The sequence below is a fragment of the Excalfactoria chinensis genome, chromosome 5, assembly GCF_039878825.1.
Source record: "Excalfactoria chinensis isolate bCotChi1 chromosome 5, bCotChi1.hap2, whole genome shotgun sequence".
NCBI lineage: Eukaryota > Metazoa > Chordata > Aves > Galliformes > Phasianidae > Excalfactoria > Excalfactoria chinensis.
Window position 1 is genome coordinate 6426806 of NC_092829.1, and position 14057 is coordinate 6440862.

At 43.7% G+C, this 14057-nt stretch overlaps 2 protein-coding genes across 3 annotated transcripts in view; one reads left to right on the plus strand and one right to left on the minus strand.

The window, feature by feature from the left end:
* Positions 1 to 7069, plus strand: part of SYNE2 (spectrin repeat containing nuclear envelope protein 2) — a 162388-nt gene extending 155319 nt beyond the window's left edge. Inside the window, exons 112-118 of the mRNA XM_072337588.1 lie at positions 985 to 1196; positions 3166 to 3366; positions 3725 to 3853; positions 4080 to 4271; positions 4935 to 5024; positions 5258 to 5304; positions 5768 to 7069. Coding sequence (XP_072193689.1) covers positions 985 to 1196; positions 3166 to 3366; positions 3725 to 3853; positions 4080 to 4271; positions 4935 to 5024; positions 5258 to 5304; positions 5768 to 5993 — 1097 coding nt within the window. The 3' untranslated portion in view covers positions 5994 to 7069. The remainder of the gene's footprint in view (positions 1 to 984; positions 1197 to 3165; positions 3367 to 3724; positions 3854 to 4079; positions 4272 to 4934; positions 5025 to 5257; positions 5305 to 5767) is intronic.
* Positions 7070 to 11668: 4599 nt separating this feature from the next.
* The window catches only part of ESR2 (estrogen receptor 2), a 42783-nt gene continuing 40394 nt past the window's right edge, over positions 11669 to 14057 (minus strand). The window contains exon 9 of one of the 2 annotated variants that reach the window (XM_072337712.1): positions 11669 to 13532. In XM_072337712.1, the coding sequence (XP_072193813.1) occupies positions 13373 to 13532 (160 nt within the window). In that variant the 3' untranslated portion in view covers positions 11669 to 13372. The remainder of the gene's footprint in view (positions 13533 to 14057) is intronic. The other variant, XM_072337713.1, reaches the window with a different exon arrangement.

Here is a 14057-nt window from a genome sequence, read left to right on the forward strand (position 1 = left end):
GAATGCTTTTTGCTAAGAATAATTGAGCTGCGTTCTCACTAAATATTGTCCAGCCTGAAGCATTTCTGTTGAAAGCTTTTACATTTTCTGCCAGAATTGAGATTTTTCTTACTCACGTCTCTTGGCTGGTTGGAGTGAATGGAAAGAATTGCACTTTTGCGTGGATACTGAGGACCTTGGAGACTTTTATTCAGATTTGAAATCTGTTTCTTTGTCTATAACAAGGTTGCCAGACTTCATTCTCTTAGCTGTTGGAAGTCTGTACAGCAAGATAGTACAGCTCCCATTTAAATAAATGTTTTTGCAAAGTTGGGAGTGTACTTTGTTCTTCACTGTGTTCACTGCGGTCCTTAAATAGGCCAGTGAGATGCTTCTCTTAACCTTTCTGGACCCTGTTCCTGGTTTCAGGTTCTTGAGTCTGTAATAAGATCATGTCTGTACTGCAATTGTAAAAGCAAATTAAGTGGTAAAAAGAAGAATGCAGCTGTGTGCTGCAGGTTGCTAAACTCATGCTTCAGATATCAGAAATAGACCATGTTTCATACGTGGGGTGAATAGGACACCCTCTGACAAGGGCTTCCAGAAACAGTGCTAGGGATAGCACAAGTGCTATCTCCCATCTCCTTTATCCATGAACTGGTAAAATATAAACCCAAGTCCAAACTGCTGCATCATACTTTGTCCCATTGTCATATCTATCAGTTTACAACGGGGTTCACTGAATTCCAACTCCTTGTACTTGTCCTAAGCTTCCAGCTGAATTAAAACAGTCTTGAAGTAATGCGATAAAAATTCTATAGCATTATGGTGGGTAACTCGCCCAGTAGCATGCAAAGGTAGACTGTTATCTCAAGAAAGAAAAAGTGAAGTAGTACATGGCAGCAGTTATTTGACCCTAGGTAGACTGGGAGAGTAATTTACTTCTGAAAACCCATCAGTTTTATGGAATGTTCATGTAAGCATTTGTTGTTCTGTCACTCGCAGGCATTATTGATAGGTGGGAGCTCATCCAAGCTCAAGACCTCACAAATAAACTTAGGATAAAGCAGCACTTGCAGCAGTGGCAGCAGGTGAACTCTGATCTCAGCGACGTCTCTGCTTGGCTTGATAAAACTGAGGAGGAGCTGGAAGAACTGCGAAAAGCAAAACCTCCAACTAGCATGCAGGCAATGGAACAAAGGGTCAAGAAATTGAAAGTAAGTTATGGCACGCTGAGAAGCGGGGTTTCAAGATGCTGATGCACTTTATTGTTACCTCTTGTGCTCCTAGGGTATGTCAGCAGCACCAGTGCTAATAACAGTGTGCGAATGGCACAGAGGAGCTAAGCTGTGTTGGCTGGGAGGACTGACAAGGCTAGTTAAGCAAGGTGCCACCTCCTTCTGAAGTAATTTGCTGGCAGCCAGGTGTAAATAAAAGCCTCTCCTTTTTTGTTCCTTTACCAAGACAATTTATTCTCTCTATACAAAGACATTCAACCCCAAACATTTCCCTTTAGGCCTTTTTGTGTTAGAAATAGGAAAAATACAGAGAAAATATTAAAAAATGAAGGTTTAGACTCTGCAGCTGCCAAGCATCTGGCCTTGACCTCTGTTCTGTGCCAGTCCCCCTTGATGCAAACCAGAAAGGCATTATAAATTAATTAAATTTAAAACAAAAATAAAAATTCAGTCAAGACTTCACAGCTGGTCGAGGTAGCTCATGTTTTTGTCTTGTTTTGTTTCTTTGTAGCTCTAATAGGTGACTGTGCAAGCTCTGCCCTAAAGCTCTCTTTTTTTAGCAGCAGATCTTAGCTGTGAACAGCGTTTTTGTCTTAGCAAGAATTGGGCAGTTGGAAGATACAACATTTCAAAACGTGGGGTTGTGTTTTTCAGTCAGCAAATGTAGATTTGTCATTTCAACAGCATGTTGAAACCAAGAAACAAAGTAAGCTCATTAGTCAGTCTCTGCTAATTTTTAGCTGAGTAATTAATAGAACGGTTAGAGACACGTTACTGTGAACATTTGTCAACCTCTGAAGTCATGTTGTGTTGCCTGCTGTGACTCTCAGCTTCCATAAATTAAGTAAGACTAAATAAGGTCTGCAGGTTGAACTGGCAGGGTGCCCAGGGTACATTTGAATGTTAGGTTCAGCAGACTTAGGTAACAAAATGCCTCAGGTTGAGCCCTGCTTCTCTGTGCCAACCTGGATCAGGCACTAAGTGCAAGGAAAGATTGAAGTGATGCCTTGCATATGGCAGCAAGGGCCTTTTGTCAATTGGGTGCCTGGTCCTTTGAGGAGCACAGTTTCACTTCTGCTTTTCTCCTGTGTGTTTGCTGAAGAGGAGTCCAGATGGCTGTAAATCCCTTTTGTAGACAGCTTGTGTCTCCGAGTCCCTAGAAGAGCCAGCATACATGTGTAAGACCATGAACTTTATGAGGTATCAGGACATCCAAATGGCCCTGGATAAGGATAAAACCAGTCTGGCTGAGGACTGGCTTACTGGTATTTAGATTTCTATGCTGGACTGTTTGTATTGTCTGATACTGAAAGAAACATTGCTGCTTGGAGGGATATAGGATTCTTTGTTGGGCAAAATGTGGCTGATCGGTGGTTTTCAACAAGTGGGCTGCAGATCTTGAGAATATTTAGATACAGAATATACAGATTGCTTTTCTGACTAGTCTTTGTAACAGAATCTCAGTTGGAGCTGTGTTGAGTGCAGCACTCATCCTGCAGCTCTTACTTTTATACTGCAAGAGCTGCAACATGAAAAAGACTGATTATCCTTGATTCAAACTGTAAACCTTTTGAGGGTCCAAGAGTGGTGGCTAAACCTCTATAAATGAAGAAGAAATATCATGCGATGACCTATGAGAATATTTGAACAAATGTCAAAAAAAGAGACAGAAATGCTAAGCACAGAGGAAGGAAGGGCAGAAGGGGATTAGGACATAATGCTTGTGACTGATGGAACAGGCCCAAGCACCTTGGTTTTCTTTGAAGCGAAGAAAATACAAAAGAGCACCTGCTTTGAGTCTGGTACCTTTTCAGACACTGTTAAGGAACACATTAAACAGTTTTCCCCAATACCTGTATATATTTGTTTTATGGTGGGGATATCTTATGGCAAATAACGAACAAGTTTTCATTGTTCTTAGAAGCTCCTAATCCTCTTTTCTTACCAGGACATACTTAAAGCGTTTGATAACTACAAGGCGGTGGTGCTTTCAGTTAACATGAGCAGCAAAGAATTCCAGAAAGCGGATAGCACAGAGTTCAAAGAGCTTCAGAACAGGCTTCGGAAGGTGAACTTGCGTTGGGAGAAAGCCACTCATGCGTTGGACAACTGGAGGAAAGGTTTACGGCAAGCCCTACTGCATTGCCAGGTGCATACAACATGTAGCTAATATGGGAAAGTCTTCTGGAGGATGTTACTGTGGGATAGATATGGGGAGAGAACAGAGGGGCAGACTCCTACTTGTTTGCCAAATGGTTGCTTACAATATGGAACACCTGTTATTTTTCATGATAAACTTGACTTGGTTGGGTTTGAAGGGTTTGGCAAAAATATCTTCGGAACGGATAATACTTCTTTTAATCCTATGAATGTACTCGTTTAACTGAAGCCTCCCTGATTATTAATTAATTGTCAGCTCTTTCTCATCGGGGCTGGGTCTCGTGTTTTGGAAATGCTGCAAAAATATCTTTTTTCTCTTCTTTGCAAACCTTCACTTCTTCCTCTAGGACTTCCATGATCAAAGCCAAGAACTGATCCTGTGGTTAGCAAGTGCTGAAGGCCGAAGGAATGAGGCACAAATCACAGATCCAAATGCTGACCCCCATACAGTACTGGAAAGCCAGAAAGAGTTAATGGTAAGTAGAGACTATAGCACCTCACTTCTTCCAGTAAATCAATAGCTCTCACCACAAAAGGAATGGCGATTTCATGTGTAGCTGTAAGAGCAGTTCCCATATACTGGGACTGGACAGGCAGGTTGAGTTGTTCTTTAAAGCTTTCAAAAGCTCATCTGCTTAAGGGAGCATCCACCAAGATGGAAGTAACAGCTTGTCGTGCTGTTTTTTGTTTCTTTCCTTTAAGCAACTGGAGAAAGAGCTGCTGGAACAGCAGCTTAAAGTAAACTGTCTTCAAGAGCTCTCTGCTTACCTGCTGCTTAAATCTGATGGCGAAGATTACATTGAAGCTGATGAGAAGGTCCATGTGATTGGAAAGAAACTGAAACAGCTTATTGAGCAAGTTTCACATGACTTGAAAACAGTACAAGGAAGTCTGGTGAGTCAGCTTGAATACTTGCTCAGGAGTCTTTTTTATTTATGAATAATAGCATTAGTTTCAATTCAGTCTTTTATAAACACTTCTCAGTAATTCTACCTTCAGAAGCTAAGAGCAGTCTCAATGTAAGGAAAAATTATAGCACCACGTGGCTAGTTGGTTACTGAAATAGATGGCCCTGTGAGGTTGTGTAGTTTCCATCCTTGATGGGTTTCAAAGCGAACGGGAGGAAGCTTTTAATAACCTGCTGTGATCTCATGGCTGACCCTGCTCTGAGCAAGAGATTCAACTTGATCAGCTTTCTGAGGTCCCTTCTAACCTAATTGATCCTTTGAGCTATACCGCGTATCAGGCTAGGAGTGTGTAATGAACACACAGAAGCTCAGTAGTCTGCAGAAATATGCTGCTTATCAGTGAGAACTATCAGATGGAGATGTTTTCAAGTTAATACATGCACATACTTGTTCCTTGGTAGTTCCTTCTGGTTAGGTATAGCAGATAATGTTTTGTTACACTAGAGAACCGGAGCATCTCTTTACTGCTGGCTGTGCACAGCTAAAGAAGCTGTGCAGCTGTAGAGAAACAATGGAAGATGATTGTGAACTCCATTGGTTTTGAATTCTGAGGATGCATTTTAAAGAGGGACGTGTGGTTACCTTTTAGGATAGCAGAGTATTCCTGCCAGTTCCAGATGACTTGGACTCAGAAGTCTATCATCCAGTTGCAGTGAAATCCAGCCCTCCTGTGAAGAAGGCTAGTATTTTTTATTTATGTGTTGTTTAAGCTATTTCACTATCAGCATGAAGCTTATTTGGGTGTGATTTGCTTGAAGGTTCCTCAGATGAAATCATGTCACCTTTTAGATGCACATGCATTACTACAGAACTTACAGCAGGACTGGAGGCCTACGGCTGCCTTCCTTAAAGAAAGAAATTCCTTGCTATGGTTTCTGAATCCTGGATAATCGATCCTATTTCTCTCAACAGATCACAATAAGGAGAACTTCAGATGGCAGAAAAAACAGCAACACAAGGTATGAATTTGTATCAACACAAGTGGCAAGGCAGCTGTTCCTCTTAAGTAAGCTAACATACAGATGGAGCTTCTCAGTTTCTGCACTGCTGTGCAATCTGAGCTTGTCTTCCCTCTTGAGAAGATCTTTTTGAGCCACATGGGGGAATATTTGAGTTCTGAGTAAGTCACCACCATACTTGTACGAAGCAACTTGCACCTTAGAGGCACTTAGTGAAAACAGGCCGTAAAGGAAAAAAAGATCTATAAAGAAGAAATATAAAGCTAATCTAACAGCTGGCTTTCTCCAGAGCAGTCTTGCATGCTTTGATGTTACAGTTAAAGCGCTCTTGTGCAGTGCAGCTTTGTACCCTGGAAGGTACAGGGTATGAACCCCTGAGAGGCAGTTAAAATGACTTCTTAATTCAAACTCTGAAGTGCTGTTTCTTTGTGTGTTTGTGTGTGTGTGTGTGTCTTCGTTTCAGAGCTGAAAGCCACACACAGCCGACTCACGTGGTCCCTCGGTCCCCCTCCTTCTTTTACCGTGTGTTACGAGCAGCTTTACCCCTACAGTTATTCTTTCTACTGCTTCTACTTCTGGCGTGCATGATTCCATCTTCTGAGGAAGACTACAGCTGCACCCAGGCAAACAACTTTGCCCGTTCTTTCTATCTCATGCTGCGATACACTGATGGGCCTCCACCGACATAGGAAGAAGCCCAGGGGTCTTCAGTTATACCAAAACACACTCTTTGCGGTGCTTATTTTTATGCTGCTTCAATGAAACGGTGATATCACGTAGTTAAATACAGAAACTTGTATGCTGTGTTAGTTCCCTAAACAGGCCACTGCAGCACCTTCCCACCCTACACACCGCTGCCCAAGCCTGTGCTGCAGCTGAATAAAGCCTCACATTTTAGCATTCTCTGGTGGATGGGAACGTGTTAAATTTCACATCTCAAAGTGTATATCTTGAGGAAGTTACAGCATTTTTGTATGGAAAATGAACTTTTTCTATAGATTTTTAAACCGTAAGCAACACACTTTATACTTTGATGCAATAGAACACTGTTTTGTAGCTGCAGTGCACTTAAGCTTGCAAGGTGATCAAATGCTGAGTTATTAGATGCAGAAACTACTTCACAGTAATCTCAATCACAGCAGTCGGTCTTGGGTCAGCGCGATGAACGAGCAGTTGAAGAGGCATTTTGCCCCAAACAATTACTGCACACACTTCACATTACTGTTATCTTTTGGAGCTGCGATCACTGGGCAGAAACAGAAATCTGCATCTTTCCCAATCTTTGTTACTGTGTTTTTTATTCATCTGGCACATTCAATAAAAGGATGCGCAGTTGTTTTGTTTTACATGTAATTTCCTAGTGGTTAGGACTGCTGTGTTGTCTTTCTGTACCACTTTTGAAATGTGGAATTGCTGCAGTGCACGGAAATGGTTTCTAAATGCACAGGTTTTCTAGATGAACACGATTGTGTAGACAACTATCCCTGATGTATGCAAATACTGTAATGACTTTTTTAATGAAAGTGGGTTTTTTTTTTCAGTTTTTAACCTGCTGAATAGTGTACAGGATCTTGGCAGAGAATTGTGCTTTTTTTTTGCTTTTTTTTTTTTATATATATATATAAACTTGCTGTAAGATTCTCCACCTTAAATATGAAATTTACAGTGTAGGCAATGGCTTGAGATACGTTGTGTACAGTCAGCTTCACCATTGCTTCACCTTTGTACAGTTTGAGTTCTCATTAAAACTCTGCCACTGTCTGCAGGGCGTAGTGGTGTGTGTGTGGCGTGGGGGCAACCAATGTGTGCCAGCAGTGATGAGCCTTCTATACCCTGATCAGTCCACATATTTGCATGCTCACACAGCAGTGACAAAAGCTGTATTACCACAGCAGGGCAAGAGAGGAAGAATTCCAAACTGGAATCTGAGTTTCACAGCTCTGTAGTACCGCTGCTGCCGTGTGCGCCTACAACATACCACAAGGTAGAGAACGGGCCCTTCCCCCCCCCAACACCTCTCCTTCCTCCGCTTCCTCCGCTATCATCATTTTGTATTTTGAAAGCAATTACTTTCAGATGGAGCTCATTTAAGTTTCTGGCCCTGCAGAAGTCAGCCAACTCTCGCCATTATTTCATTGCCAGGTTGTCACAAATGCCCATGCAAACCTTTCTGCCGAGAACTAATAGTCACTTGCTGACATGATATTCAGTTCTACTGCCATTAAGCAACTTAAGCAGGGGAAAAAATTGGAACAATGCTAAAAGGTCGAAGGAAAATTTCATAGCCTGCAATTTCCTTATTATATAGTTATATCAAATTGTTGAGCTGATGTAATGTATAATATGAGGAGCTCTTATGAAATTATCTCAAAATGTAGCAAAAAGATAAATTCTGGGAAATTAAATGTTTTTTCCCCCCAACCCTAGTTTAAATAGTGTTACCTCCGGTTGATTATAACCACCGTACTGTAGTATGGCTGACTCGAATGTCTGCTTCAAACAAGTCATGATACATCTCCACCTATCTCTGCTGTCATCCTCTCACTCAGGCACTCGGCGTTGAGTTGTTAGCGCTCAGTGAAGAGGGGGAAAAAGTAAAGAGGGCAGGAGCGATAGGGAGAGCAAAGTGTGCACATGCACAGCAGTGCACAGGCATTGTATGAAGGATTAAAACTGGCCTCCAGCTGTACTTCTCCTTCCCAAATCATGGAATCAGTTGAGTCAGAAGGGACCCTCCGAGGTTTCTAGCCCAACTCCTCCCCATAATCGGTCAGCAAACAAACAGCCCTCCACTTTCTGCTTTCAGAACTGTTACAAATTGGCACCTTTGCCATTAAATTTGCCCATCCCTGAAACCTACGGAGTCACTTGGAGCTGTGAAACTTCCTAAGGACTCCCATACCTGACAAATCCACCTACAGCATACAAGGTGACTGTGAAGGTAAGGATGAGACACTTACTTACCCACAGACACCACGATTCCACACCTCATAGGCTCCAGAAAGCAGGCTGAGATCAGCTATACAAGAAAGAAATGAGCAAAAACCCACATATTTAGGTTTCATTTTACCTGTTTATTCAGCCACAAACGTCTACAACTGAACAATGCGTGCATCACTGGAAAAGTACTTTGAATTCACAGAACTAAATAGCCAAGAGACAGGAAGGAGGTTGGTTGGCTTGTTTTTCCCATCCATGCCACACACGAAACAAAAGGCGCCAGCTTCACTCCTAACACTGTTTCCACTCCAGACTTGCAGTGAGGATAAACCACTGAAGCTAATACCACGTAGGAAGCAGGACTCAGAAAACTCTATGGACAATAGACATAAGAAATGTCCAGAAAGAACTGTTCATGGGTACGGGATCGCTTCACTACACAACGCTGTGATGAGTAAAGGAAGATTTGCTTAGGCAGTATCAGCAGAAGCTGGCATTTTATACCATCACAGTCTGCTTTTAATGCACTTAAATAGGAATCGCTGACACTCAACCACGTGTTAGCGTAGGTGACCTCTGTGCTTAAAGAAGGGACAATGGTTCTAAAATATCCAGATCATCAACAAAATGAAGCCTTGGCTATGAAACATACCCTGCCTTTTAACTCACCACTTCAGTTCAGTAGTAAAACACTAGAAATAATAACAATACATGATAGCAATCCGCTTGCTTTCTGTACTCCCATTTACAAAGCTAGCCTTAATATCAGCACAATATACAACCACATCCTTAACTTTGCCAAGTTAAAATCATGCAGGACATAAATAATAATGTCCAACTCTTTCTTCTTAGAAGAATGGTAACAACAGCCAAGGCACGTCCCTGACTCCCGTCCATAGCTGTGCTGGCTTACAGCAGCCAAGGTCAGCTGTTACAATCTAGTCTGCCATCCAGGGAACTGGCCAGGAGATCAAAATTCGACCTTAAAAACCGGTAATTGCTGTGACAGGACATCAGACCATACTCGGTTTAAGGCGTCTCAAATGAAGCCATGCACATCCATACCTTGCTTTAAACATCAGCTGCCAAGGTACGAGCAACTTGTTTGCCATGGGCAGTTTTTTTTATCTTCATGGGAAAGGACAGGGAAGGGAGAGAGTTGCCCCCTTCTCTACCATCAGCTCTCAGTGCTAAGATCAAAATAGACTCCATAATAAACACAACATTTTTAATATATGAGGGATAAAGCACAGCCTAAGAAAAGGAGAAAGGACACTGTTTCATCAGCGCGCAGCTATTTTCTATCACTCAGGCAAGAAAGAACAACCTTGGACACACAAAAGCAGGCTCTGGCCTGGCTTTTAGAAGCCATTTGTGTCTAACTCAAAGAAAAAAGCACATCCTTGCTTTCTGTATAGTTGGGACCCAAAGCTGCCAGGAACATCCCGCAGCAGAGCAGTGCTGTGCCTCTAAAGAACCCCATCAAACCTGCGGCCATCAGCAACGTCATTGTGCTCGGGCTGAGCTGCCCTTTGAATCTTTTGTGTCTGTTTGTACCTACATATTTGGCATCTTCTGTCAGCAAGTCTAAATTATACATTCTCCAGTGATGTCCAAACAAAACTATAATTCTTACCTTAGATTAAGCTGCCCACTGGTAACAGTTCAAAAGGATAAAGAGGCACCTTTCCAAGGACTCACTGCATTTCTAGGAGCTCTTTAAACCACTCTAATGGTGCAAACACAGCAGATGTCTTTGATTCTCAACATGCCACCTGTATTGGTTTTTAATGTACAGATGGTAACAAATGTACAGAAGATATAAGTAAATATAAGTAAAGGAAAACTCACCAGTGGTGGTGCCTTGGCTGAAGAAGCTGGGGCAGTCCTCACTGGTGAGCGATCTCCAAGAGATACTGCTTCAGTGGGAGTCAGCCCTTAAATGAGGTCTCAGAAGGGATGGAGTCGAGCTCCACCCCTCCCGGGAGCACAGCTACATCACTCTCACCTGTGCTCCCGCAGCTGACCCCATACTTGCCTCAGCTGATTAATCAGAGGCTCAGGCTGTGATTACCAATCTCCCATACACCACCAAGGGGAAAACAAAAGCTTCCAGCAGTGAGAAGGATGCTCTCCACTCATCACAACGTTCCCCGTGTTGCATTCAATCAGGAAGGAGTTAACTGAAAAGTCACAGAATTGGAGGGCTTGGAAGGGATCTCTGGAGAGCATCTTGTCCAACCCCCATCTCAAGCAGGTTCCCTAGATATTATGGCACTACCCGTATTGATACGGACAGTATGTGTGATCTGTCTTTGCTTTCCTGCACATTTCATAGGAGCACCCAATCAGGCACTGTGTCAGGGAAGGATTTTCCCACTCATCTTCTCCCCTCGGGCAGCACCAAATGTAATTTGCAAGAACACGGAGCTCTGGAAAAGGTGTAGCATTGCTGGAGATGAATCATACGTGACACCCTCATCTCAGCTCCCAGAACCACAGCACAGTCCAGGCAGAAACAGCCTCCTCTGGCCCAGTCCCGCTCTGTGGCAGACAGTGATGTGCAGCAGGGAAGGGATGCTGCAGTGCAGCCAGATTCTCACCTCCTGATGGGCCTCTGCAGCTCCTCAGTTCTTTCCTGCTGGACATGGCGATGCTCCCTGTATAGGAGCTGAAAAGCACCGACAGCTCTGCTCAGGCCTGGGGTGGACACGGATGTTCTCCTCACCTGGGCTGCAGTACATGAGAAGATCTGTGGGATACAGACCCGCAGTTAACCCAATATCTTACCTGGGAGACAACGTACCCTTGCTCATTGCCTTGTCACAAGGTCCTTGTTCATCAGCTGTGCCATACTAGAGACAAACACCTTTCTCTTTGCCCACACATGAACCGTCACATTAATCCACAGACGTGAGAGCTATTGGGTTCTGCCCATTTTAAAACACTGCTAGTTGCTTTTAATGAAACGACATTTAACAAAACACAATCTGCTTTAATTATATCCCATTAGAAACAGCATGGGAATCACAGCATGGCACAGCTCTGCAGCGTCGCCCTTCTGCATCAACCCAGAGCAAACTGACATCCAGACGTTTGCTGTACAACTGACACCATCTCCTCCCCAGTTTCCCAGTCCTTTGCTTCAGGTGTGCACATCAACTCGGCGCCTTGATAGGGGAACAAAAAATAGCACTTTGGTGTTTCTTTCAAAAACTGTATTAAAACAAAACAAACACACAAGGAGAAGGAAAACCAGAGGAACAGCACTACAGTATGGGGAGGCCAGGAGGTGATGGCACCCAAAGGATGTGTTTTGACAGCAAAACTTCCCTCCAAATGAGTAAGGAGCCAATGAATTCAAGAACTGAACTTACATTTCCCCCCTCCCCCCCCCCTTTTTTTTTCTTCTTTTTTTCTTTTTGTAGTAAATATGAGATTGGTCAGAAGGGCACTGCTATATTACAGTTCTTAAAAACAATAGAAAGGTAGCCAGTAAAAATCCAGACAGCAGCAGCATCCCGTATAGTACAAGATCAAAATCAGGACAAGAGATTTGTGCAACTCACTGACAGTGATTTATGCCCCTCCTATAAAAAATACTGTCCCGGGCTTCAAAAAACACCAGGATGAAGGGTCTGCAAGGAACTCAAAGCATGCAAAGGGGGAACGGCGCAAAGTCCCTCATCCAAAAGACTTAGGCTCAAAATGGACTTTTGGGGATAGTCCCAGTTTAATGTCACCGCACCTGCAATGCCAAGAACATGCATGTATTATAGTTAAACACCTCCACTGATAGCAGCTGCAATCGTAGCTCACATCAAAATGCAACATTGGCAGCGACTGGAACAAATGGTGCCATCCTGCTCTTCACTGAGGTGGTCAGATGAGATATTTCCCTGCTTTATTTCCCTTAGAGGGTCTTAAACACATGCAGAAGTCAGCACTACAGGGAGGCTTCAGCCTGCATCCCAAGTGACATTCAACTCCAATGAGCCATCGCGCCTGTGAAACAAACCTCTGAAGGATCCTGCACAAAATATGGAACAGCTTCAGGTGTCACATGCTTGGAGAACGAGCAAGCAGCAAACCTGAGGGCAGCAGCCCAGCTCAGCCTCCCATCCCCTGCCTCTACAGTGAGGTTGGGGTGGGCAGGACCCAGACCCACAGGCAGTCAGAATGGGAGGGAATGCGGTGCGTTTCCCCGCTGATCTCACAAGCCCCAGTTAGCAGAGCATATACGAACGCACACGATGTTCACAGAGCAACCTTTTGTACCTAAACGTTATAATAGATTCAACATCGTTAATAAATATAGAAAACAACATCTGCATCTCACGGACAGAACACATTTCAAAGGTCAGCACTGACTGAAAGAAGCCGGCAGTTTGGTGCTGGTTTAAAGCGCTGAGGAATTATACACAAGGAATAACATGGGTGTTAAGAACTTGCTCACAAAACGCGAATGTAAGCTTGGTTTCACATTTCTGAAGAGGCTCTGTACTGGCCCAAGATGCTATTCAGAATGGCCCTCAAACAAGGGCCCACGCAGCCATTGCATATTTAAGAACAAAGGGAACTCCTTTACACTGTGCACATCACCTGCAAAGCAGCGTTCCCCAGTGCCCAGCACGCACAGGTAAGCAGATCCGTCCCAAACACTGCTGCTGTATATTTCATACTGCCTCACACTGAAAGGAGATCAGTTAGTCAGTGCTTAAAAGGATTGGTCTGGGACACAGAGAGCGAGGCCCTGACCCCTGGCCCCGACACAGACCTCTGTCATCTCAACCCGGTCACTTTATCTCTTTGTCTCAGTTGCTTTTAAAAAGGAGAGGCGATAATTCCCTGTCTTGCAGGACTGTTCTGAGGCTTAATTTCATAAGGTGCTTTTAAGAGTCTCACAGAAGGCACTATAAAAGTGCAGCTATTATAATGTCAGAAACAGACAGAGGTGTGCGCCTCGCAAGCTTTTCCCAAGGTATCCCACAGTAAATCTAGGAGAGATGAGAACTCGCACCAGGTCACGCTCCAGCAGTCCCATCACAGCAGCTTAGTTTTCTCCCACAGCTTTCAGCAAACAGAGGCTGGGTACAGCCTGCATAACGGGGCAGCCCCGTAGTTCTGTTCAGACCTGGAAATGCGAAACTTGTTCAAAGTCAGGATGTGTGACTGGGGACTTCCTTTGCCCTCGCAGCGTGTGCGCGTTCAACATTTCCAGCAGCAAGTCATACACCGGGACCACATTTTTGCACTTCATACTCAGCAGATGCTCCATGCCCTTGTTACTGCGAAGGAAAACAGAGAAAATAAAGTCAGTGATGTGGGTCTGACAGTACAGAGAAGGAAAACACACTCGTGGCTTCAGGAGTTCCTTTTTTATGAGTTAAGAGACATAACTGCTGCAGTCTGTGGGATCATGTACTGCTAGCAGCAGTAACATCCTAATGCTCTCAGGCTGTGATCTACCATCTAGAGAACCAGGACTTGTGCTTTCTGACACAAAGCGTCATCAGAACATGATTCAGATGTATCACTCCTATTGAGATGAAAGAGAAAGCTTCTTTGGTGCCATAAACACGGGAGACCCATGTGCTGCAGCTGTAAACAAAAGGGGAATTCACACCACGTAGCTCTACTAACCACCTACTTCTCCCAACTTGCTGAGAGGGAAGACCATATGATAGTGGCTGACTTCAAGCAGTTGGTTTCCTCTCTGCGTGTCCAGCATTAGATCTTGCAGATAACTACAGGCTTTAAGAATCCTCTCTTTTTTTGCCATACAGCCAGGTACGGTGACACTTTGCTGACTT